Source organism: Anolis carolinensis, chromosome 5 (assembly GCF_035594765.1).
Source record: "Anolis carolinensis isolate JA03-04 chromosome 5, rAnoCar3.1.pri, whole genome shotgun sequence".
Lineage (NCBI taxonomy): Eukaryota > Metazoa > Chordata > Lepidosauria > Squamata > Dactyloidae > Anolis > Anolis carolinensis.
The window spans coordinates 169,847,056-169,874,494 of NC_085845.1; the positions used below are offsets into that span (position 1 = coordinate 169,847,056).

General features: G+C 40.1%; 2 protein-coding genes across 4 annotated transcripts in view; both read right to left on the reverse strand.

Annotated features, from left to right (window-relative positions):
• Positions 1-14,783, reverse strand: part of srebf2 (sterol regulatory element binding transcription factor 2) — a 36,183-nt gene extending 21,400 nt beyond the window's left edge. Inside the window, exons 1-8 of the mRNA XM_003221001.4 lie at positions 14,543-14,783; positions 4,702-5,091; positions 3,624-3,805; positions 2,560-2,700; positions 2,083-2,307; positions 1,684-1,798; positions 1,290-1,471; positions 327-519 (exon numbers count right to left, since the gene is read on the reverse strand). Of these exons, the coding sequence (XP_003221049.1) occupies positions 327-519; positions 1,290-1,471; positions 1,684-1,798; positions 2,083-2,307; positions 2,560-2,700; positions 3,624-3,805; positions 4,702-5,091; positions 14,543-14,627 (1,513 nt within the window). The 5' untranslated portion in view covers positions 14,628-14,783. The remainder of the gene's footprint in view (positions 1-326; positions 520-1,289; positions 1,472-1,683; positions 1,799-2,082; positions 2,308-2,559; positions 2,701-3,623; positions 3,806-4,701; positions 5,092-14,542) is intronic.
• Positions 14,784-23,621: 8,838 nt separating this feature from the next.
• Positions 23,622-27,439, reverse strand: part of ccdc134 (coiled-coil domain containing 134) — a 29,031-nt gene continuing 25,213 nt past the window's right edge. For all 3 annotated transcript variants that reach the window (XM_008110755.3, XM_062982887.1, XM_008110754.3), the window contains one exon: positions 23,622-25,712. In XM_008110755.3, coding sequence (XP_008108962.1) covers positions 25,587-25,712 — 126 coding nt within the window. In that variant the 3' untranslated portion in view covers positions 23,622-25,586. The remainder of the gene's footprint in view (positions 25,713-27,439) is intronic.

Consider the following 27,439-nt stretch of genomic DNA (forward strand, 5'->3'; position numbering starts at 1 on the left):
GCGTCTTTTTTTTATTCAATTAATTCTTTGAAAATATCCTTGCCCTGAAGCTCTCCTCTGGGATTCCTTGCCACCTGCACTGACATGGGCAACTACAAAAGAGGATGTTTTCAATTATGATACCTTACTTACAGAACTCTTTCTGCCAGAAAGACTTACCTTGTGTTTTTAGATACCTTTCAATTATTTTATTTTTCAAGATTTTTAACCTTTAATACCGCCTATAGGTATTTTATTAGCAATTACTAATTGCTCTGGGTGCCTTAAGAACTCTAAACACTTCAAACAAGCACTGTTGGATATGCAATAAGGTTTGAGTTTCTGACCTGAATCTATTGATAGTGTACTCCTCGCAGAACCATGACGTACGGGACCATCAGAATCAGATGTTCTCTGTGCCTCCAGCAAGGAAGTTAGAGGATTGAAGGAAAGGCAGAGGAATGTGAGAGCACAAAGCAGCATTCGTGAACGATCAACCATTCCCAGAGCAACAGCTGGAGAGTCAGGTTCATCTTTAACCTAGGCCATGGTAAGAGAGGAAGAGGAGGGACATATATTTTAAAGGGAGAAATAGATACAGAGTGTAGAAACAGAGGAGATACTTATGTGTCTGTCTAAGTTTACACTATTTTTAAAACAGTGAACATATCATTTGTCTGTTTTCTATCCCCAAACAATAAAACAGAGATGAAGTCCCACAAAGAGATACTGTTTACTTGCGAATGCAAGAAATTCAATTACTGTATTTGTGGAACCAGCTGAATTTATAAAATTTAGCCTATTCAGGGTTCACAATTTAAAAATATCACAACTACTGCAAAAAGTGTCAAAAGACCAATATCAATATCTTGCCTAAACCATGTTTCTAAGGGATGATGAATCAAACAAGTGATGTTGTTGTTGTTGTTGTTCCAGATGACCATGTTAAACCTATAAATTATGGAGATAATGGCTCCATCTTCATGCTTCTTAAACAGGACACAGATGTGTCACTTAAATCTTTCCATAAATGATCTGTGGATCGAAATCTTTTATTACTGGCCCAGGGATTTGCACAATCAGAGTCTAGCCTGACAGATTGTGATAACATCACATAACTTTTTAATTTTCGTTTTCTGAATGATGCATTCCCCAACAATAATAATGTATTATAGACATTTGATGCTGAGCAAATCAAGCAGCCTTCCATCTCAACTGGTATACACATTACCAACCAGACTCTGGCCACAAGTGATATGCAATCCTTACATGCACTTTCTATTGCAAAGTGACATGAAAATGTTAACTACCTTTGCATCATCCAGTAATGGGCTTCCAGGCTCTGAGTCAATTGAGTAAGGAGAAAAGCCAGCTGGTGAACCAGAATCAGAGGCTGGAGGAGACATCAACAGAGCATTTTGGTTGAAGTCATCCATCTTCAGATCCACTTCACTGTCCACCAGACTGCTTAGGTCAAAACCCTTCAAAAGCTCTGCAAGAAACAGAAATTGAAGGTATCAGCTACTGAAACACACAATGCTGCTTGTCATTCAGTCCTTTTCTATCAACATACGCTTTTTTGATTTTTCAAACAAAGCTGGGTAAGCAAGAATAATCTACCTCCACACTCCCAAAAAATGTAAAAGGGGAGATGGGACTGATCATAATTAAACACATTGCCCTCACCCACATGAAAGACTTAACTGTTTTTCTGGTTAGCCAGCTTCAAGACCATGTTTTCTTGTCGCAGCTTATGGTTAACCTGCTGTAGATACTTAATGTAATCAATGGCCTTCCTCAGTACACCAGACTTGTGCATCTGTGAAAAAAATGGCATACATTAAAGAGAATGCATCACGTTTAATACATAATGCTACAAATGTTCTCTCAGAACATACTAACATAAAAGATTGAAAAGAATTTCCACAGCCTTAACGAAGAATATCGAGAGATTTAATTCAAATGTATCTATCTCAGGAGACCAAAATATGATCTATGGCCTAAGAAATAAGAAACAGATTTTTTAAACAGAAAGCAAGTAGGCAAATGGGTTAGAAGCCACGACAATCTTCCTGCTTTATTCAATCAATAGGAAATTCTTACTTTGGCATCTGTTCCCATTACTAGATCCTTCAGTTCTATGATCTTGTCATTTATAGATGATCGATATCGCTTTTCAATTATATTATGGGTGGTTCGCCTCTCTCCTTCCTTGGGTGGCTCTGGCTGCTTGGTACCACCAGGCACATGTTTGATAGGCATCTTCTCTTGCCCTCCCATCATCATAGGCATTGTAGTCAAGATGGTTCCATTGCCACCAACTAAAGTCTAAGAAAGCAGTAACAAATTCTATGTGAGACAATTAAAGCAGCAAGGAGCCTCAAAAGACTATAGAGAAATATAAATAGTGCAAATTACACCATTTTCTGCATACAGCTGTGTAAGAAGAATTAGAAATATGTTAGGGTGTGTTTCTTATCCTTAGTAATAATTCTCATCAGTACTTTTCAAACTCCCTATGAAAAACAATGATAGATGAAAGAAACAAAAGATTAAAGCAGGTAAGAAGTCCCATGATACCTGCAGAGCTGTTGTCTGAAGAGGCGTGGTCAGAGCTGTGAGAGCTGGATTCTGAACAGCAGTCATTACAGGACTGCCATCAGCTTTCAGTGTTGTTAAGACAAGAGAATCTGTCTTGATTATCTGTGGCTGCACAAGGACCTAGAATAAGAAAATATAGCAGCTTAATACAGCAAAGCAAGCGAACAATGCAACACTGCTGCAAGTGTAATGCTCTTTCTGCTAATAACTGTCTGATTTTATTATAAGAATTCCTCTAAGAAGAAAACACCTACAATCACTTTTTCAATGCGTCTCTCTGCATACATCAGAGGTCAATATAAACTCACAAATGAATCAACATGTCTCTTTATTAAAGTTCTAGACATAACAATTATGGTATAAACATAACCATGCCATTAATAATGTAGTCTAGCTTCCAATGTGGTATCCAAAGCAATATTCATTCCAGCTTCTGAACAAAAAGGATGTTTTAACCCTGTTGGCTAGGCAGGCAGATCTAAAAAGTGTAGTATCTCGTAGGTTAAAAACATTAAGAAAAGAAACCAGGAATACTTTTTTTTACCTCTAATGCTCTTTCCCTCTACATAACATTACAACTGTTATACTCACAAACCCCATTTTGTGGCAGGTTTAGCTCTAGTATTATTATTTTAGTTATAAACGCTGTCCATTTCTGTCAAATAGTTACTCTAGTCTTTCTTGTGATATCATTCTCTGCTGTTCATTTTCCTATGGTAGCACTAACTCCCATTTCAGCCCATCGATGACCCACTCCAAGTGCAACGTGAATTCAATGTTCAAAAGGGCATTAAATTTTATTTTAAAAAATAATTTTTTTCTTTTTCCTCCCCATTTCCCATATCACTACTATCCAAATTTTTATGCATTAACTTTGGTAAAATCTTTAATAAAAAAATTTTTTAAAGGCCAAACCATTTCCACCAGTGATATTATTTCCTGTCTTGGAATGGAAGGGAAAGTTTCTATATACACATAGATGTCAGTGAAGTGAGGCTAAAGGAAGCCTTTTCCCTATAAAATTACAACCTAAAACTACTCACTGGAACTTGCTGGACTTGAGGAGCAGCTACTGCCTGGACCGTGGCTGGTGTCAATGTCTGGATAGTGCCATTAGCTGCCTGTGTCAATACCCTCTGAGCTTGCACAGTTTGAACTTGCTGCTGAATGGTGACTGGCTGAACTTGAGAGGAAGTCACCAGGCTTTGAACCTGTGGCTGAAGCACTAAAAGCATAACAAGAACAATCTGATTAACTGCTTGGTTAGGCACTTATTCAAAGGAGGCTACAGCTCTCTGATACCCCAGATCATTATTCAGTGAGAAACTTCAGATATGCTACCATGCCTCCACTTACCAGCATTTGAGCAATTCAATCTGAAAATACATATACATCAGCAAATCAAAACAATCAAGAACTCCAATTTAGTCCCACCTTTACCTCATTTAGTTCACTTCATCTTTTTTCAGTACTGTACTAGAAATAATTTGTTAATTGTGGTTTACAGCACTATTCTATATCTACATGCTTGGAAACATCTTTTTGGTTCCATTTAAATTCTAATATAAATTCATAGTTGGCTTCTGTTGCAAAATGAAATGATAATGAAAAGGATGGCCCACAAAGCACTCACACCAATCCTTCCATAAATATATATTGTTGAAAGTGCTGATAGTAACAAAAATACATTATGTTCATCACTTCAACACTCACTGTATGTTCAGCACTCTTCATTAAGAAATTTTATAGCCTTGGATATACAACTACTTCATCCAGATAGATTTTATAAAGTGCTATCAGAAATACTGCTTCAGTTTTTCAAATTCCCTACCTATTCATGCAGAGCGCTCTATCACTATTCATGCCGAGCGTCCACAGTAAAGGTTTCCAGATACAGGAGCAATAATATTTTTGTCACATTAGACAGTCCCAGTAAAACATACTTAAGTTTAAAAACATTTCAAACATCATTAAAGACCCACAACATATGAAACAGGAACTAAATATCGCTGCCTGCCTATTCATAATTATCTTTGCAGATAAGCGCAGACCATTTTCAACAGCTGAGCTAGCTACAATGTATAGGATACTACCCATTACCATTAAGTCTTTGATATTTACCTTGAAAACTTGTGGCTGCATTCTGGTATATTACAGGCTGCTGAATGATGCGTGTCTGGGGAGAAGAGCTAAAAGTTGGAGTAATCATCACCGTTTGTTGCTGGAGCTGAGGCTGAACCTGGGGGCGAGGTTGGAGAGGAGGCCCGGTCCGTTGTGGAGCTGGTGTTGTGGCCACTGCCTGGGACACTTTCACTTGGATAGGCTGAAGCTGTGGAGAAGCTGCATTAGGTGAGAAAGACTGGAGCTGTCCCTGGCTATAGGACCTCTGTGATGAGGAATCAGGTGTTCCGCCACTGTTACAGGTATTGTTGCTCTGGAAGGTGCTACATAACTGTTCAGAAAACAGTTCTGGAAAATCTCCAACCTGGTTGCTGACAAACTGTAGCATCTCTGCAAAGATATTAAATAGAAAAAAATAAAACAGCATGATTATCAATACTCGTTCCAGAATCAGTCTAAATTTCAGACTGATAAAAAAGCCATCTTCAGTAGTCCTAAGAGTGGTGTGTGTGTGTGTATCACACCTGTTTCTTTTGAATGGGAATTCACTCACATCTCAAGGCTGACAGGACTGTTACAGCTACCTTTATTGCTTAGATGCCCGAGTACAGCAAATGGTGCCATTCATTATCCTTTCAATCCGCATTCAAGTATTGGAATGTTTGGAGAAGGCATTATCTTGATCCTTCCACCATCAAAGGTGGAAGACATGGGAAGAACCTTTTCTGTGGCTGCTCCCAGAATATGGAATTCCCATTTACAGGGAACTTGATGAGTCCCCTATCTGTATTCCTTCTTTTCTTTTTTTGCCAAGAGGCAAAATTATTTATTAAAACAGACCTTCCACTTTTTCTTTGGTTGTGACAGGGTTTTTAATGGGATGTGCGGAACTGTTATCTTTTTTATTTTTAAAAACTGTTGGAACTATATGCTGTTTTATTTCAAATTTTGTTTTAATCTCCACTGTAAGCATTACTGGGTCACGTTTTAGGAGAAAGACATAACATAAATAAAATAACTGTATGTGGTGTATGCTAGCTGCCCAGGGGACAGATCTTGCCAGTAATATCTATACCAGTTAGATAGGAGCCCCCGCTGGCGTAATGGATTAAAGCCTTGTAACTTGAAGGTTGGGTTGCTGAACTGAAGGCTGCCAGGTTCGAATCCCACCCGGGGAGAGCGCGGATGAGCTCCCTCTATCAGCTCCAGCTCCATGCGGGGACATGAGAGAAGCCTCCCACAAGGATGGTAAAAACATCAAAACATCCGGGCGTTCCCTGGGCAACGTCTTCGCAGACGGCCAATTATCTCACACCAGAAGCGACTTGCAGTTCCTCAAGTCGCTCCTGACACACAAAAATAAACCAGTTAGATTACCACAATGAGTTATATGTGGAGCTATATTTGAAAACTGGAAATGTTGACTGAATTAGGACATGACCCTCTATTTATTAGTCAAGTCTTACGGATTTAATCGATCAGTACAGTTTTTAAACTTTTATTCTGGCTACCAGTTTTTCAAACAGATACCCTAAACGTTGCAGCAAATAGATTGAGGTAATGTATTTGAAGCACTCACACAAATCTGCATGCATATGATAATTTGCACGGCATCTGTTTCAGATTCCCTTCCTTCAGGAGTGAGGTGGCTTTCCATTTGAGATGAAAGCCTTTTCTGTTTTTCAAAAATGCCAGCTGTAAAACCTGTATGTACTTCCAAATGTTGGCTGTCTGCTGATTTAATTTCAAACATGGGATTTTGACCTAGATATTCTACAGGGTCAAAATATTTGGTTGAGGCAGCAAAAGCTATACAACTGAAATGTTGACTCCTGTATAGCTTAAAAGCAGAAAATATTAAGACCCCAATTGTACACTGATATAAAAATAAGACATACTGAAATATGCATTAAATCCCAACCTACACAAGATAACAATGGCTGTATTTGTCAATGTTTTATTTCTTAATGAAGTACAGTCATTGGAGAATGTCCACCTGATCAGAACAGATTTAATTATAACATTTATAGCCCAATCTTCAACCAAAAAAGTTCCCAGAGAGATTTAGGCTCCTAAAATAAAACGGGATTGAGCAATTACTGTACACTGTCTGCACTTACTGCCCCTCCAACCTCCCCATGGGTTGCACTCTTCTCTAACAGTGCTTCCAAATACTTTATCAATGTTCTTACCAAAATGACAACCTGAAGTGACAATTTTTTTTATGTTGCCATTTTGAGAAGGATTCCAATGAAAATAAGATTTGGGGAACTGGAGGGAAGGGGCTTTGTGCCTGGAGTTGGTGTTTTAGCATATTTTGGTGGAAAGTGTCCAAAAATCACATCATTTATTAAAAGAAGGTTATGGGCCTGAAAGGACTGGCAAGGGCTAGATGGGAAATGCGGCCCAAAAGACATCTACAGCCTACATGCTTTGCCTAACTGAGGTCTAAAAAGATATAAAACAAAAGGAAAAAAAGACAGGGAAGTAAAAGGAAAACAAAAATACATGATGATATTATGTAGGTTTTACCATCACCACTTGTAATTCAGGTGTGGGGCCTAAATACTGTAAAGGCAACTGATCCCATTTGATCTTGGAAGCTAAGCAGGGTCAGCTCTGCTTAATACTTAGATGGGAGAATATCCCACCTCACCAACTTGTTTCAAAGGATTGGGCTATCAGGTGGGGGTGGGAGTGGGGGCGGGGAAGCATATATAATATAATAGTATTGTTACTTTCCTTGATCTACACTAGGCGACTAGTGAGGTGTCACAGGGTTCTGTCCTGGGCCCATTACTACTCAATATCTGTATCAATTACTTGGATGATGGAATTGAGGCTATGCTTATCTAATTTGCAGATGACACTAAATTAGGAGGGGTAGCTCGTACCCCAGAGGACCAAGCAAGATGAGGATGAAATTAAACAAAATGTTTATAATGCCTAACCTAGCAACTCTGTTTTTTGTATTTGGGGTTTTTCCCCCCATAAATTGAGAAAAAATAAATGCTTGGATCAAGTGGGACTTCAGTTGGGATCCAGACCTTGCACCAACATTTTTCTATTTGTCCCCAAACATGACATTTTGATCAAAACAACAAATGAGTGGTTTTTACTTAGAAAAGCAATTTGGATAACAAACATATTTTTAATCAGTATCCCTCCCCATTAACACGTTTTTCTTCAAAATATAAAATTGGACACGTGTGAAAACACATGACTGACAGACATCACATGTAATTTGGATACAACACACTCAGAAAGTCAAAATATAATCATAGCTCTTCATATAAAATCCCATAAGCAATTAATCCCTGGCAACTGATCAATAATTCCAGATAAAATGGTTGGAAAAAACACTGCTTAAAATTTTTAAGAAATTGCCACTCCCAGAAGAGAGCAGTCATTACAGACCAACCGGCTGTCTGAAGACATCCTCATACATCACATATCTTTTCTCCTTCCTTTTTAGGAAGTATGCATTCCCTTACCTTCCAGCCATTCTACTTACTACTATTGCTAGTATGAAACATGCCAGATATTCATTTTCCACTAAGACTCCTACACAGCTGAATAAAATCCCATATTATCTGCTTTGAACTGGAATATATTGTAGTGTGGACTCAGATAACCCAGTTTAAAGCAGATACTGTGAGATTTTCTGTCTTGATAATCTGGGTTATATGGCTGTGTGGAAGGGCCCTAAGAGAAGGAACTTGTTCTTTTTAAAAAAACTGGAGATATGATTAGGAAGCCTACATGTTTGTCACTATACTAATTCCAAGTTATAAAACATGAGATCCTAAAACTTTCATACCCACAACCACAGCCAAAAGAAAGTCAAAGGGACAATCATGACGTAATCTAGTTATACTTTTGCTACAGGAAAATGGAATTATAAATAACTACTTATTTTAGCTATTTATAGCCAGTTATTTTCAAGATGTGGATAAATGAGCAGAAGCTTTGTTAACCGATGTATGTCTCTATCCAGAAACAAAATCATTACTCAGGCATAATTTTATACAAACAAACTACACAGTGTAAATTCCATGGAGGGCAATTTATGTTCTGGCTAGAATAAAGCACAGTGTTGAGGCTCAAGAGAGTTAGTGTTCCCTCACTTATCGCTGGGGTTAGGTTCCAGGACCACCCGCAATAAGTGAAAATCCACGAAGTAGGGACACTGTATTTATTTAAATATTTATACATTATTTTAGTAATTATACACCATTTTAAGTCTTTATCAACCAATCGTGTGTTGATAAATCGCCTGCATCTCCTCCCATTGCCACCTGGGCTCCTTTTCTCTTCATTTGGCTTCTCCTTCCTCCCTTCCTTAGGCTGTAAATTGTAATTTTTTATGATTTGTAATAGTCTTTTAGAGTTCATTGAAAAACGGCAAAACAGCGAATCCGCGAAAAGTGAACTGCAAAGTAGTGAGGGAACACTGTACCTGCAAATAGTGGGTAACAGTCCATCACTAGGTTGTTCTCAAGTACTCCTTGAATAATACTACATAAAAAAGATTACAGAGTAGAGCAATATCTGCTGGTATGATAACAAGATTAAAAAACAAACCCACACATTGTGCAGGAAATATAGCTACTACATGTACATTGTGTATATATGCTTTCAGGTCACCTGTTGATTTATGGTGACTCCATGAATTTCACAGTTTTCTTGGGAAGGAATACATTGCTGTTACACCAAATTGTGGAAGATAAACAGGCACATACACAAAAAAAGGAAGTATGGGATCCTGAACACAGGTCTTTAAATACAAACATACACAAATGTCCATCTATAGTACAAAGGGCTGGATGCACTCAGTATTTAAACTAAATCCACTAAGACCCATGGGACTTCAGCTAAACATGGCTAACTTGGCTCCTCGTGATGGCAGTGGGGCTAAAGTAGGTATGAATATGAGTGCAATTTATTGTGTGTATCATTTGTGTTTATTGTGTAAATTACATTCAATAACACAAAACTTTAACAAGACACTGTACATATTATCCTGGCACTTTAACAGTACCAGAAAATAATGACAAATTTGCCTCTTAAAATTTTACTGATCAAAATTTTACTATTACAAACTCAACTGAAAACATATTTAAATAACAGTAATAGGTAAAAGGTAAAGATTTCCCCTGACGTTGAGTCCAGTCGTGTCCCACTCTGGGGGTTGGTGCTCATCTCCATTTCTAAGCCAAAGAGCCGGCATTGTCCGTACACACCTCCAAGGTCATGTGGCCGGCATGACTGCATGGAGCGCCGTTACCTTCCTGCCAGAGCGGTACCTATTGATCTACTCACATTTGCATGTTTTCGAACTGCTAGGTTGGCAGAAACTGGAGCTAAAGTGGGTGCTCACTCCGCTCCCTGGATTTGAAACTGCGACCTTTCGGTTTGCAAATTCAACAGCTCAGCGCTTTAACACACTGGGCTACCAGGGGCTCCAAATAATAGTAATACAGAATAATAATTATCACATCAAAATAATTCAACAGCCTTGCCATGTTAGAAACTTCCAAACAAGAGGTCTCTTAGCACTACTTCTCAAAAGGCATTGTACATACAGCTAACCATCTTTTCTTCTTTGATGGAGCTTTGTGGAAAGAAAAAATATAGTAGCTGGAAAACATGAGATGACAACTGAAAATTATGATTTTGAGAACCCCAACCCAGGTAAAGTTCCACAAATGAAATGACTGCATGACAAAAGCACCCTGAAATTTACAAAATATTTCTTCAAAGAAAACTTTTATTTTACCTCCCCACACACCTAAAATAGTTATTTCAAGCACTTCTTGAGCCACATCTCAAGGAAACCCTTTTTCCCCGCTCTTGGCAAATAATGTATTTTCCACCTTGGTTATTTATCCAGATGGAAAGTGTATAAATACTAAAAACTGCAAGTAATGTACAAAAGTGAGCCAAGTGGATATAACAAGGAAAGAAGTGTTTCAGCAAAATAAACTTTAAAAAGTTAGATACTACTATTTTAGTCAATCTACAACTGGACAAGATATAGGGACTGCATTTGCATTTCAGTTTTAAAATGGGGAGCAGAAAACGAATTTCTCTTCACAGTACAACATGTATATTTTTGATGTTTGTTAAGCCAGAATGTTACTAGGAAAAGCAATTAAGATAAAAAGGTATAAACTTGAGAGCAATGCAGATATAAACACCTTCACTCAAATTTGGATAACCATTTTAATAAGGAGGAAAGAAAATAAATTGGCACCACCCTTAAAACTAGCTGTCATTATTTTAATAAAACTTTTTCTTTCAAGTGGTATTTGGGCCTCGGTGTAAAACATATATATACTGTAGTTGAGGGAGAGCGAATGCAGAATTCTATGTGCTAAAACCATGCATTCTAGCAATTGTGTCCTCTTCTGCTTCCAGCTGTGGCCGACAGCACGAAACCAGGTACATATTAGATTCCCACCCTTCAACCTTTCTGACAGTTTTGCAAAAGTATCACAGAATCCCTTAGCTGTTCCTTTTTAGGTATTTTTAAAGCTGCATCTTTTCCTGGTATTACTGAGTATGTGTGGTATGTCCTTTCACTGTAACATGGTTTTGGCAGAATATAGATAGAATTGCTAGTTGTATGTATTTCTCTCTACAGCTTGTGTTCAGCAGGCACTTTTAAAGAGAACAGATGTTAGGACTACAAAATTGTAAAATGTTTGTTCCTAAGGAAGTATTAACTATTGTACTTAAGAACTTGTTTCTTATCCATGACTCTTATCAATCGTTTTGCATGACATATCACAAAGGAATACTGTAAATGTGGAATCTCAAAAAAATATATCTTGAATTTGTTGCAAAGTACAATTCTGGGATTACTTCAGTTTTTTTCTTAAACTTTAAGGAGGTGATAATCATCCCTATAGTTCAAGCTGACCTGGCCATCACTTTCTTGGGTCCCACACGGTTTCTGACCTGGATATGCAACTGATTACTAGGATTTTGGCATTCTTCTGAGAAGAGGGCCTGCATTTATGAGAGCTTTCTGTGTCATGTGATATTTTGAATATGAAGTATTTTGCAAGGTGTTTAACTGTGTTGTACCCTGCCTTGAGCCACGAGGAGAAACAGGTAACAAAAAAAATTTACTGTTGTTGTTATTTTGAGGGAAAGACGTGTGTTTATTTTAGGAAAAGTAGTTAACAAAATTTTGGTTTAATACAATGGTGAAAACAGGTACAGAAGGAGCCACTGGATATTTCCCGCCTCTATTTGCTGTATTTTCTTTGAAGTAAAAGTAATCTGTTATAAAAATTACTATAATAAGATTTAAAGTACTGTACTTCCCTGTTCCCAAATTAAGCTGTAATTCTGGTTTACTAAATTAGGATGCAAGATCACTAATATGTTCTTAAATGAGGTTTTCTGAGGCTCAGTGTCACCTACTCAATTGAACCCCCAAAATGCGAATAGTGACCAACTGCATCCAAGTAAATCAAGAGAAATGAGCAAAATTCTTATGTCACACCTTAAACCATTACAGCCAAAAGAATGCCTCATCAATATGCCACCAAGATGCCAGTCACACCACAACCTTTTCCGAGAACTCTTACTATGACTCAGTGCTGTGTGACAGCAGTTAATACTAGGCTACCATTTACATATGTGTGTCCACCCAACAGACACAAAAATTCCATTTGTCATATATCTGATATGCATCCTTAGTATATCCACAAAGGTAGCAGTAGCACCAGCCAAATGACACACCTAAGTCCAACATTTTCTCATCTTCTGGATATGTTGTTGCTGTTAATTACCACTGAACCAACTTTAAAAGGCTGTCATAAGGAAGAGGGAGCAGGCTTGTTTTCTGCTGCCCTGGAAACTAGAACTTGGAGCAATGGGTTCAAATGACAAGGAGATTCCACCTAAACAATAGGAAGAACTTCCTGATTACAAGAGCTGTTCAGCAGTTGAACTAGCTTCCTCAGAATCTGGTGGGGGTTCCTTCTGTGGAGGCTGGATGGCCATCTGTTGGGAGTGCTTTGATTGTGCTTTTCCTTCATGGCAGGGGGTTAAATTGGTCGGCCCCTGTGGTGTTTTTCAACTCTATGATTCTATAGCTTATGGCAACCACATGAATGAGAGACTCCCATGTTGCTCCATACTCAACCGCCTCACTCAAGTCTTGCAAACTCACAGCCGCCCTGGCTTCCTTGATTGAAGCTATCTTTCAGGAATGTGGTCTTCCTTCTTTCCCTAATACCCTCCACCTTCCCACAAATTATTGTCTTTTCTAGTGAGTCATGTCATCTCCTTACAAGGCCAAAGTATGACAGTCTCAGTTGAGTCATCTTGGTTTCTAGGGAAAGTTCCAGCTTAATTTAGGACCCATTTATTCTTTTCTTGAGAAGTTCTATTAGCTTTCTTTACTGCCTGGTTTTCACAACCAAAATCTTCTGAACAGGGGCAAGACAGCAAAACAAATACCACAGGGGTATTAACCCTTCCCTATGCGACCCAGAGCTAATATGTACATTTGTTGGGTTGGAGTTACACTTACCGACTTACATACAAATTCAAATTAAGAACAAACCTACAGAACCTATTTTGTTTTTAACTTGGTGACTGTCTATATATCATAGCAAGGTATTGGATGCCATTTATGAGATTTTATTTTTCTCAAGTGATGTAAATGTATTTTCTATATATATTGTATACAATGCTATAGCACTGTAACTTAAAAACAAAACAAAAAGGAGATTTCAAATGCTGAAACCACTTCGTGACTTTTGTCCCACCCTGTTGAAATCATAACTCTGACGTCTATAAATATGAAAAATCGGGTGGGATGCAGCTTCAAGCAGAAACATTGAAATCCTCAAGCATGTAGACAATCTCAACAGAAAGGGGAAACCATGAAAATGAACAAAATCTGGATAGCAGTACTGTATTAAAAAAACTCTAAAATCTGGACAGTAACACTCAGGGGAATTCTGGACATGAAACAATCAGGGCCAGCTAACCTCCCAGGCTTTGAAGTTGCAAGTCCATTCAATGCTAATTAAGGTGGCCAATTGCAACATTCACACTTGCCTCAAACAGACAAGAGTTCTTTCTCCCACCCTGGACATTCCACAGATATATACACCTCCCTTGCCTTACAGATCTCACAACCTCTGAGGATGCCCGCCATAGATGCTAGATGATAATATTTGGCAAACAACTTCAATGGCCGGATGTTATAGATATCTTTAAATGGTGCTTGCTGTAAGTTTTTAAATTGTTTTATTTGATATGATAATTGGGTTTTTCTATCGCAAAATGATGTTTTAACTGATTATGTATTGTGGTCGGATGTATTTGTATGAATTTTATATGTTGTACGCTGCTTTGAATCTCACCCACGGGGGAAAGGCAGGATAGAAATTAACAAATAATAACAATGCGGGCAAAACGTCAGGCGAGAATGCTTCTGGAACATGCCCATACAGCCCGGAAAACTCACAGCAACCCAGTGATTCCAGCCATGAAAGCCTTCCACGACGCAGAAATGATCCAGCTTGCTCAAACAAAACTTTTTTAAAAGTACAGAATATCCACACTGTAGAATTAATGCAGCTAAACACCAGTTTAACTGCCTGGACTCAGTGTTATAGAATCAGGGAAGTGGCAGTTTTACAAGGTCTTTAACCTTCTCTGCCAAAGAATCCTGGTGCCTCACCAAACTACAACTCAACCGATTCCATAGCGTTGAGGCCTGGGAGTCACAAGTGGTGTCAAACTGCATTAATTCCGCCGTGCGGATGCATTTTCGGCCTTTTCCTGAGGGGGGCGAGGGCGAGGCACTCACCATCGATGTCTCCCAGCGTGAGCTCGTCGCCCAGCTCCGTCAGGGTCTCCATGGTCTCCATGCTGCTGAGCTCGCCGCTCTCCATGGCCAGCGCGGCCTCGGAGGCGCCAGCGACACCCGGGCCTTAACCCTCCCTCCAACCGGGGCGCGGCTTCAGCGGAGGCTGCCTGCACTCCCGGCCTCACAGGCCGCCGCCATCTTGGTCCCCCGCTTCCCTCCTTCGCCGTAGCCCCGCCCCTCCACCTGCCAGGAGCGCGCGCCGGGCTGGTTGTCAATGAGACCAGGTCCGCCTCGGCCAATCAGCGCGCGGAGCGGCTCGTGGTGTGATGGCGCGTCAGCGATCAGCAGCTTGGCTTCGGACATTGAGGGGCATCCCCCGCCCGCCCCTCGCCTGTTTGGCCTTCCGGGATTTGAGTATGCATGAAGAAGGCGGGGAGCTCATGAATTATTCAGAAGTGGCTTGGCTACTAAGAGCTCAGTAAAGAAAGCTGTATATACAGTAGAGTCTCACTTATCCAACATAAACGGCCGGCAGAATGTTAGATAATAAGGAGAGATTAAGAAAAAGCCTATTAAACATCAAAATAGGTTATGATTTTACAAATTAAGCACCAAAATAATAATAATAATAATAATAAAACTTTATTTATACCCCGCCACCATCTCCCCAATGGGGACTCGGGGCGGCTTACATGGGGCCATGCCCGGGAAAAATACAATATAACACAATATAAAAACAACATATCATAATACAATTACAACAATACAATAAAGAATCATATACAGTACAACACAAAATCCAAAGAGCAGTATAACAGGGCAGGCCGCACTGACACTCAGTTAAAACTCGGGGTGAGAAAAGGATAAGAAAAAGGATAAGAATAAAACCACAGGGAACTAGGAAAAGATAGCAGACAGTCTAGAGGATAAATAATGGGGGCGTAACAAAAGCATGTAACAGTTACTCTCCGAAAGCACATCGGAAGAGCCATGTTTTTAGATCTTTAATGCTATGTAGTGATTACTGTACTTACGAATTTAGCACCAAAATATCACAATGCATTGAAAACATTGACTACAAAAATGCATTGGATAATCCAGAACGTTGGATAAGTGAGTGTTGGATAAGTGAGACCCTGCTGCTGCTCAGTCGTTTAGTCGTCTCCAACTCTTCGTGACTTCATGGACCAGTCCACCCCAGAGCTCCCTGTCGGCCGTCACCGCCCCCAGTTCCATCAAGGTCAAGCCAGTCACTTCAAGGATACTATCTATCCATCTTGCCCTTGGTCGGCCTCTCTTCCTTTTTCCTTCCATTTTCCCCAGCATCGTGATCTCCAAGCTTTCCTGTCTCCTCATGATGTGGCCAAAATACTTCAACTTTGCCTCTAATATCTTTCCCTCCAGTGAGCAGCCAGGCATTATTTCCTGAAGGATGGACTGGTTGGATCTTCTTGGGGTCCAAGGCACTCTTAGGATTTTCCTCCAGCACCAAAGTTCAAAAGCATCTATCTTCCTTCGCTCAGCCTTCCTTATGGTCCAGCTCTCGCATCCATAGGTTACTATGGGGAATACCATTGCTTTGACTATGCGGACCTTTGTTGCCAGTGTGATGTCTCTGCTCTTCACTATTTTGTCGAGGTTGGCCATTGCTCTCCTCCCAAGAAGTAAACGTCTTCTGATTTCCTGGCTGCAGTCTACATCTGCAGTGATCTTCGCGCCTAGAAATCTAAAGTCTGTCACTGCCTCCACGTTTTCTCCCTCTATTTGCCAGTTATCAATAGGTGTAGTTGCCATGATCTTGGTTTTCTTGACGTTTAACTGCAACCCAGCTTTTGCACTTTCTTCTTTCACCTTGGTGATAAGGCTCCTCAGCTCCTCCTCGCTTTCAGCCATCAGAGTGGTATCATCTGCATACCTCAGGTTGTTAATGTTTCTTCCAGAAATTTTAACTCCAGCCTCAATTAGGAGAGGAGCCATGCATTTGGTCATGGATGGGAATGACCCAGCTCCCCAAATGTGGTTGGACTGCAGCTCCTATTGTGATCTATGAATACTCCTCCAAACCTTGGCAGTATTTTAAGTTGTTCTTGATAGGTACATGTACCAAATTAAGTCCAGATCCATCATGGATGGGATACACACAGCTCTCCGGATGTGGGTGGACTACAATTACCATTGTCCTTTGTTAATCCCCACAAACCCTGCCAGTATTTTTAAGTTGGTCATGATGGGTATATGTGTCCAGTTTGATCCAGATTCACCTTTGGTGGGCTTTCCAAGTGTGGGTGCACTACAACTCCAATCAGCCTTACCACCACCACCACCTACCAATTGTTTTAACTTGGATCGTGAGGTATGTGTGTCAAGTTTGGTCCAGACCCATCAAACCATGTAGGAGCCTTGGTGGATCCAACATACATATAAATAAGCATATTTTCTCTCTCACACACAGGTTTTGTAGGTTTTGTAATTATTACTTGTACTGTCACATATATTTTGTCAGTTTTGTTCAATCTGTGATGCCATCATACTTCAGAGAAGGTGCCAAATGTACCTTCAGCCAGTGTCCCATGATAGCAATATCTGTGCCAGGAAAGTGGTAAATTAAATTCAGGTGCTATACTTAATTGATGTGTTAATGTTTTCTAATTATCCAAAACCTTTTCATCATCAAATGCAGTGAAAGCAAGGAGGGAAAGACAGCTAGCAAGAAGCTTGATGGTATAGCCATAATGTTTGTGCTTCATATTTTGAGAGAGGAGTTGATGTTCTACTTGGAGATGGAGAATTTTCTGAAAGCTCGCAGTCACAAGCTGCACGTGTGATAAATATCTGGCCCCACTATTTATAATTTCTGTCTATATGCCCATGTATGGAGAGGACGATACACTTGTCAGTTTAGAATTATGATTCATACATCTAGGAAAGGGTGTGCCATAATACAATCAGTCAGGCATTAAAATGCCAAAATATTCTACACCTTTTTTAGACAAGTAAAAAGAAAAAGAGGAACAATGGGAAAACACAATAGTGTTCAATTTCCACCCTTTCCCTACTAAAAAAAGTGTCTTAATTTCCCATTTAACACACAGCTAAAACCTAACAGCTAAACTTAGACCTGAAAATTCATGGGTGCTCATCCACTCATCCGTAGAGCTGCTTCTCCAAAGAGCAGTACGCACAGATAAAAAACAGCAACCATCCATCACTATGGGCTGATGAGAAACATAAAGTTTTTCTACTTTAGTGCAGTGAAAACAATGTCATGGAACATTGCACACACTGCATATTCCTTTCAATAGTTTCAGCAAACAACTTTACTGCACAGACGTTCTGTCTACAGAGGGATCACCATGCAAAGATCCTGCAATTTGCTTTACAGAAGTGCATCAAAATGTATTATCCCAGACCTAAATTGGTTAGATCACATGAGTCAAACCCAAGGCCCATGGCTGAATCAGGCCTGCCATGTCATTTTATGGGGCCCTCCAGATGCTGGGCTACATACAGCTCTGTATTCCTAATCATTAGATATGACTAGAGCTGATGGGAGTTGTAATAAATCTGTTTGTTCTGTTTTGTCAGGATAGTGGGGTTTGAATTTAGATACAAGGCTTGTAGATATGATTTCTGACTTCCAAATGCTCTTTAACCTTTCCCCAATCTCAAAACCACAAGTACTGTTGGGTTGCTATTCCCATCATTCCCAGTCTGTATGGCAGATAATCAAAAGTGATGGAAGCTCTCGTTCAATAATATCTGGAAAGTGAATAGGGTAAAAACTGAAGAGCACTGACTACTCCTTACAAAAATTATAGTTGACCTTCTGTATCCATGGATTCTCTACCCATAGATTCAACGGCCCTTTGAAGGCAACCATAGGGCTGATGTGGTGCTTGATGAAAATGAGCTCGACACCCCAAGGCTAGATATTTTGATGGTTTAGGTCCATATTTACAACTGCATTGCTCATAACTGTGGGCAACAAAAGAGGCATTCTGTGCTGTCTCCTTAAAAAACATTTCACATCACAACCAATGTTTCACTTTTCTACATCACCCACCTAAACATCTGTTGTACAATTAATGACTCACTAGTTGCTTTCCAAACCCATGAGAAATGGAGTACTTTGAGCAAGATGTACAGGTTATTTCAAAATAATGGATGCAATTTCAAAGCAATATACGCATAATATGATGGCAGCATAGTACAATTACAAAAAAAAAGTTCCCAATGGTTTAATGACTTATCAAATTTTATTAAGCATTTTATAAATGTCTATGTGCCATCCACCTGCTGTATGGAGATACCATCAATTTTCAAAGCAAGCCCATCTTTTTGAAACAGCAGTGTCTGATTATTCCTTGCCTAAATCTCAAGTTACGGATTTCATTTTAATTTAAACTCTAAGAAAGTTTTCTTGAGACGTTGGTCACTGAGAACTGTACTTTACAGTTATTAATTTTTATATACAGCATGTTTGGAAAATATACAGCATGTTTGAAAATTGTTGTCCAAGGCCAGGACAAGTCACAAGACTGTTTTTTTAACAGCCCTCACATCATTTATGTACAGTCAACACAACTCACTATTATTTATTTATTTATTTATTTACCCTATTTATACCCCGCCTTTCTCACCCCAAAGGGGACTCAAAGAGGCTTACACATGTCACAATTCGATGTCCCAAAACACATATAAAATAAAGCTTAAAATATTTTAAAAATTTAAATTTTAAACATAAACATTTAAAACATTACAAACAGTAAAAATCACGCCATCCAAAAAAATTGTAGTCTAAAGCCGTTCTGAGGTTATTATACATATTAGACATCTATTAATGCACTGCGCAGTTAGCCAAAATCTTGATCACAGAGCAAGGTTTTTACTTTCCATCTGAAAGCCAGGAAGGAGGGGGCTGATCTTATATCGCTGGGGAGGGAGTTCCACAGCCGAGGGGCGGGACTGAGAGCAGGGCCTCTCCAGATTATCTTAATCTACGAGGTGGTTCATAAGGGGAGATATGTTCAGACAGGTAAGCTGGGCCAGAACCATTTAGGGCTTTGTAGGCTAAAGCCAGCACTTTGAATTGTGCTTGGTAGCAGACTGACAGCCAGTGGAGCTGGCATAACAGGGGAGTTGTGTGCTCCCTGTATGCTGCTCTGATGACCAACCTGGCTGCCACCCATTGCACCAATTGAAGCTTCTGAACAGTCTTCAAAGGCAGCCCCATGTAGAGCATGTTGCAGTAATCTATTCAGGATGTAACTAGAGCGTGGACCACAGTGGCCAACTCAGACTTCCCAAGGTACGAGCGCAGATGGTGCACATGTTTTAATTATGTGAATGCTCCCCTGGCCACTGCCAAGACCTGGGGTTCCAGGCTCAATGATGAATCCAGGAGAACCCCCAAGCTGCGAACCTGTGTTTTCAGGGGGAATGTGACCCCATCTAACACAGGCTGTAACCCTATGCCCTGTTCAGGCTTGCAACTGACCACGAGGACCTCTGTCTTATCTGGATTCAATTTCAATTTGTTCGCCCTCATCCAATCCTACACAGCTGCCAACACCGGTTCAGGATCTGAACAGCTCCCTTAGTGACAGGTGGGAAGGAGTGACAGAGTTGGACATCATCTCTGTACAGGTGACACCATACTCCAAAACTCCAGATGATCTCTCCCTACAGCTTCATGTAGATGTTAAACAGCATGGGGGACAGTACTGACCCTTTCAGGACTCCACAAGACAATGGTTGTGGGGCCGAACAGGTGTCCCCCAAAAACACCTTCTGGGAACGGCCCTCCAGGAAGGACCGGAGCAACTGCAAAGCAATACCTCCAAGCCCCATCCCTGCAAGGCATCCCAGAAGGATACCATGGTCAACGGTATTGAAGGCTGCTAAAAGGTCCAGAAGAACCAACAGGGACACACTCACCCTGTCCCATTCTCAGCGTAGATCATCTACTAAGGCAACCAACTGATTCAGTTCTGTGTCCCAGTCTAAAGCCAGACTGCACCAGATATAGATAATCCATGTCTTCCAAGAACACCTGGAATTGTGAGGCCACCACACATTCCAGGACCTTGCCCAAAAAAGGGGTAGATTGGAAATAGGACTGAAGTTGTCGAATTGAGTGGAATCCAGTGATTTTTTTTAACAGTGGTTTTATTACAGCCTATTTTAGGCTGGCTGGAATCTTGCGTTCTCGAAGGGAGGCATTACCCACCACTTTCACCCACTTTGCCAACCCCCCTCTGGTCTGCTTTTCAAGCCAGGATGGGCAGGGGTCTAGAATGCATGTGGTGAGCCGCGCTTCTCCAAGGATCTTGTCCACATCTTCGAGCTGCACCAATTGAAACGAATCCATCAAAACTGGACAAGCAGGTGTTCGTGTTACATCCTCAGAGATAAGTTCCTCTAAGGTAAATAGAAAATAATGAAAGGTCTATCACTATGAAAATGCCCATAACCTTTCCATATCTTTAGCACTGATAGGAGGGAGTTTTTTCTGGAATTTGGCCAATATTAAATGTCCTGTATGAGTATAGATAAAATGTTGTTCTGCAACTTTATAGCTTCCCACCACCATCACGGCCAACTAAATAATGCCATGGTTTCACAAGAGATAGCAAGAAGTTTAAGAAAGGAACTAAAGCAATAGCTGGAGCTTCATTAACGTACTCAGGTGATGCTTTGCCAAGCATAATTGAATAGAGCCTCTGTCTGTTCCTCCTTGGCCCTATTCTCTCAGCTTCACAGAAGCAACACAATATAGAAAGTTAATTGGAGCATGATTATTTCAGGGGTAAAACTATAAATAGTGCCAGCATGCTGTAGTGGTTTGAGTGTTGGTTGATGACTCTGGAGACTGAGATTCAAATCCCTGATCATCCATGAAACACATTGGGTGATCTAGGGCAAGTAATACTGTCTCAGCCTCAGAAGAGGAAAAGGCAAACCCCCTCTAAGAAAATCTTGCATAGGAAGATCGCTTTAGATTGCCATAGGTTGGAAACAAAGGAAAACAAATAATAATAATAATAATAATAATAATAATAATAATAATAATAATAATAATATAAGCAGCAATTCTTAGGCGCCATCAAAAATTTTTTTTGTGTCAGGAGCAACTTGAGAAACTGCAACTTGCTTCTGGTGTAAGAGAATTGGCCGTCTGTAAGGACATTGCCCAGGGGACGCCCGGATGTTTTGATGTTTTTACCATCCTTGTAGGAGGCCTCCCTCATGTCCCCGCATGGAGCTGGAGCTGACAGAGAAAGCTCATCCACACTCTCCCCGGTTTGGATTCGAACCGGCAACCTTCAGGTCAGCAACCCAATCTTCAAGTCAGCAGTCTGCCAGCACAAGGGTTTAACCACTGCGCCACCAGGGGCCCTATCAAAAGAAATAAAATTTAGTCAAGAAATAAAATGTAAGGTAATTGGTAGGGTATGTTATCATTTAATTTTTGTATCATTTTGTCATTGCTTTTGTTTCCTTTTGATATTTGATTAGTTTTTTTTGTATTTTTTATTTAGGAATGTGTTTGGCATTGAATGTTTGCCATTTTTTGTTGGAATCTGCCCTAAGTCCCCTCAGGGAGAGGTTGGAATATTAACAAATAAATAATTATTATTATTACATGCTTCTAGTATCTTGGTGTCCAAATACTCATGGATGCAGAAACATGAGACACAGAAAAGTTAAATCAGAAACACAGACACATTTCTTGTTGATAAGAACTGCCAATAAAGGAAAAATGCCAAATCTGGCATTTATGTGTTGACTAACCATAAAGGATTGATCAATCTAGCACAATAAAACATACAATTTTATGGTGATGAAAAAGGCAAAAAAAGCATATGCACTTAGGCTTCTAGTAAAAATACACTGAAATACTGCAAAAAGAATAAGAGTGCATAAATCATAGAATCATAGAGTTGGAAGAGACCTTGTGGGCCATCCAGTCCAACCCCATTCTGCCAAGAAGCAGAAAAATCGCATTCAAAGCACCCCTGACAGATGGCCATCCAGCCTCTGTTTAAAAGCCTCCAAAGAAGGAGCCTCCACCACACTCCGGGGCAGAGAGTTCCACTGCTGAACAGCTTTCACAATTAGGAAATTTGTCCTAATGTTCAAGTGGAATCTCCTTTCCTGTAGTTTGAGGCCATTGTTCCGCGTCCTAGTCTCCAGGGCAGCAGAAAACAAGCTTTCTAGGGACTCCCTATGACTTCCCCTCACATATTTGTTTTTAATTTTTTTTAAATCTTCTATTGCAAGACTTTTACCAGACACTGAAATGATTGCTTGATATGTTTTTCTCTGTGTATGTTTGTGTATACAGGTTGTTTCTCCCTCACCCAGCTCGCCTTTCCCTGAGTGCAGCCTGCTGCAAAAGGAGTATAGAACTACTGTCTAAAACAAAAAGAATAAAAAGACCATAATTTAGATTATCTCCGTGTCCCAAATATCAGCTAGTGAAAACACTTTCAAAACAGTTAGACAAGGAGACAACAGTGTTAGAAAGGGACATGAGATCACTGCAAGTCCTAAGTAGCAAGAAAATGCACGAAAAGGTTTACAATCCAACTTGTGCCTGCTTCAACAAGCCCTGAATCAAAGCTCATTTGAAAGTTAATTTGCAGCTGATGAACGCAGTAGAGTTTAATACAGCAACCATTTAAATTCCAAAATACCAATATTTTGGGCCAATAACTATAATATTTAAAATGTATTTAAGGAAAACCAAAAACCGGAGATACTCTGAAGCATTTATAATACCTTCATTTATGCTTTATATGCCCCCTCCCATGAGAAGCAATTTATTCCCATGTTATAGTTAAAAGATTATTTCAGGAATCACTACAACTGCTCCAGAACAGAGCTAGAAGAATCAGAAAAATGAAGAACAAATATAATCTGAACTAAAGCCATAATAGACTCTAAAATTTCATATGGCAGCTTATATTATATGTGTATCTATGGGAGGAGCCAGTCATCTCTAGTGACCAGATAGAGGACTTTTATCAGTATTTCCAAAACACAAACGGCTCATGAACTAGGCGTCAGATTCGGCTGATTTTTTAAAACGTTCAATTTTATTCAAGAAACGCAAAGTTAATTTCCAGTTTAAATACACATCGGAAAAACAAACAAAGCGTAATCATCTCTCTTTGTAGAAAATAAAAGTAATCTCCATCTTTAGCCTTGTAAACAGCCTGAAGGCAGCACATCAAAACCCGCAGCATCCACAGAAATACCCTCCTTCCCCACAAAATAATCTTCCATTGGCAAGAGCAAGCTACCCTATACAGCTGTGCAATTAATTCAAGGACTGAAAATAAAAATTTATCCAAAACTAGCCTTGATAGAAAGAATATGTGTGCCAAGTGATAGCACAGCAAGTGGTCATACAGGATGGGGAAGTACTATGCCCCAGTTATCTGAATTCAGAGATTTTTCTTGGTCTGGATCAATTCCAGTCCTGGACAAAAGCTGCCCATTGTGCCAAAACAGTGTCAGTTTGGGGTCAAATGCCCAGTGTGCTCATGTGTTGGTGTGTGAATCCACAATTCAACTCAGCAGTGGAGAAATATTATGAGATGGAAAGAGAGCATTGACTATGGCCAATGTCAGTCTTTCTCTAATATAAAGCCAATACTATAGTTGACAGCTTAACTATATAGCCCTAGGAAGAAGCCTACATAAAACAGCTGGAAGGTCAAGAAAAAAATCAGTTTGTTTTCTGGAACAATAAGGCAGCAGATTAGCAAGAACACATCCTCAAAATTCCACTTATTGGAAGAGGGATACCCAACTGCTAGGATTTTTAGTATAATGGTAAGAAAACAAATCAAAATCACACTGTCAAACTCACTGTTTTGTCTTCAGTATTAAAACAGTGGTACATTTGATTCCTTGTCCTCACCAACATATCAAAGCAAGTATTAAGTGAGAGAGGGGATTCTAACGAAAAGTAAAAAGTCAGAAGCCACAGACAAAACTGCTCCCTGCTTTCATCACTGGACAAATGAATTTATATGGCAGTCTGCATCACCAATACTTCCAAGTACTGGTGGGGGGAAAAACAGATTAGTCTGTTGTGAGAGAAGAGAATGAAGTTTCCAACTTCATGACATTTTCAGTAATTACCCCTTGTGCAGCACTGATAATACTGTTTTTGACAAAATTAGGACCATTGAGAGCAGCATCAAGACCCAATACCAACAAAACCAGTTCATACAGATCCATGATGCAAAACAGTCTACTATATTGCCTTTATTTCCTTGTTCAAGTCAAGAGACATCTTCATGATGCATATTATTTCCTAACCATCTTCCAAGGCCACGCTTGTTTTCTCTCTTTTTTTTAGGAATGAAATAATTTGATGAAAAAGAACACTTTGACAAAAGAAAGATTTAATTTAATCAACAAAGGGCTTTGGTTGCTGTGACACTTTAAAACACCTCTTTGATATATCCCAAGGCATGGGTACATTCCAATACATGGTAGTTTAAGAATACCCTATCAAGAAGTATTTCCCCAAAATGTGTATCTCTAATACCACATGAGTCTCGCAATGTAAGCCTCATGTCACACTGCCCTCTTGACTTCATAGCAGAACAGTGCATCCTGTGTGACTTGCTATAGAAGCAGCATGTACCAGAGAAATTCCCTTTCCCCTCCCAACCAGTGGCCTTCAGATTACAAATTGGCAAAGCCATGGGAAACAAACAAACAAAGACACAGAAACGTAAAAATGGTTTCTGGCAAACTCTATACATTCCAGGTACCAAGAAAAGTTTCCCCAAAAGGAAATCTGTGCTCAAAAACTCCACCTCCGTTTGGCCCTTTCTCCCGGCTCAGTCCAATAGGTGACAATGTCCTGTTGAAAGAAGAAATAAAATCTCCCAGACTTGACAAAACAAAACTTCAACTTCCTGGCATTTTCCTTAGGTCACCAAGGGACTGGGAGGTTCTTTTCCAGCTGCCTCAATTAACACCAGCACAAGCCACAGTGACAGGGCAGGTGGCAGCCGCATTACAACTCAGACTGTGAGCGGGAGATGCGAGGCCCCTTGCGGATTTCCTTCCGTTTCTCCTCTTTCTTCCTTCGCTTCTCTTCTTCCCGGAGAGCCTTCTGGAATGTGTCTGCGCTGGGGAAGAACTGACAGCAAACAGGATGAGCTCAGCCATGTGCACACAGAGAGGGCCAGGTAATTACATTTCTTCCAACAAATCTCATAGACAGCTGGCTAGCAATGCCTCTTCCTTCAATTTGTGCCCGATTGATAGTTCTGGAATTTCAGTGACCTTCAAGAGATGCAAAACTAGCCACTAGCTCAAGGAAAGGCATCTATAAGGTTACTGTACTCTTATGCATCCATGTAATTATGGTACTGGAGCCCCCAATGGCGTAGTGGACTAAAGCCTCATGACTTGAAGGTTGGGTTGCTGACCTGAAAGCTGCCAGGTTCAAATCCCACCCGGGGAGAGTGCAGATGAGCTCCCTCTATCAGCTCCAGCTCCATGCGGGGGACATGAGAGAAGCCTCCCACAAGGATGGTAAAAACATCAAAACATCCGGGCGTCCCCTGGGCAACGTCCTTGCAGATGGCCAATTCTCTCACTCCAGAAGCGACTCAAGTTGCTCCCAACACGAAAAAAAAATTACGGTACTTAACACAGACAAGTAAATGCATTTGTATCTCCCTCTATCAAAAGGAAACTTCCAACACCCACCAACTACCAAAGGCAACAAAGGTCTCCTCCAAACTGACCCAAAGCCTTGAGATTTGGTGGGAATTGTACCTATAATTATTACAAAATTAAATGATAGCTACATGATATTCTGCTGTCCCAGTTTATCTGTCCTTTTTAAAGGCAGGGCAGGAGGTGTTTCCACTCCTGTTTCTGGTACAGGTAAATTCTATGCCTTAAAATGTATTTTCATTTTCTCTTGTATTTCTGGGTAGTGCCCCTGATGAAGTGTTGAATGGCAGTATGACCTTTGCCAGGGAAGTTTACCTCTGCCTTTTTCCCTTTTTGAATTTCTGGTTACTAAACTGAAATTTTCTTCTCTCCTCGCCCCACTACCCCTTTCTTCTACAGTTATAGTGTTATCACAATAAATCCCTGAAGCACTATAACTATATATTTAAGTTTTTTTTATCATGTCAGAAGCGACTTGAGAACATAGTGCAAGTCACTTCTGGTGTGAGATAATTGGCTGTCTACATAGACGTTACCCAGGGGACGCCTGGATGTATTAGCTGGGAGGCTTCTCTTATGTCTCCACAAGCTAGAGCTGACAAGCGGGAGCTCATCCCATCTCACAGATTCGAACTGGCAACCTTCAGGTCAGCAACCCAATCTTCAGTTCAGCAGTCCAGCCGGCACAAGGGTTTAACCCATTGTGCCAATGCGGCTCTTTTTTTAAAAAAAGTGCAAGATAGGGACAGTGGATATGGGGGGAGTTGTTACATTCATGGATGGGCTGACAAGAACAGACAGTTCTTTATTGCAGTCCATAGGTCAAATTTTATATCATGTAAGATAAAAACGCAATGACCATTCGGAAGCAGCCTCAGAAATAATTGTCGAACCACACAGGCACTCATTTCAGATATTTTTCAATAAAACAGAAATTAACTCTTCTCTAATCTTGACACATTTCAGACAAAGGTTGGTAATGACCAAGTTATCTTCTTATAAGAAGCTAATGTAATATTGGGACAGTCAAGCCAGTAGATTAGCCAATAACAGATTACAGGCACTCCCTAAATTATGAACTCTCTGAATTCTCAAGCTGAATTTATTTGCAACTCCAGTCAAATAGGTGTGCATGTGTGTGTGTGTGTGTGTGTATGTGTATATATGTGTATAAGTATGTAT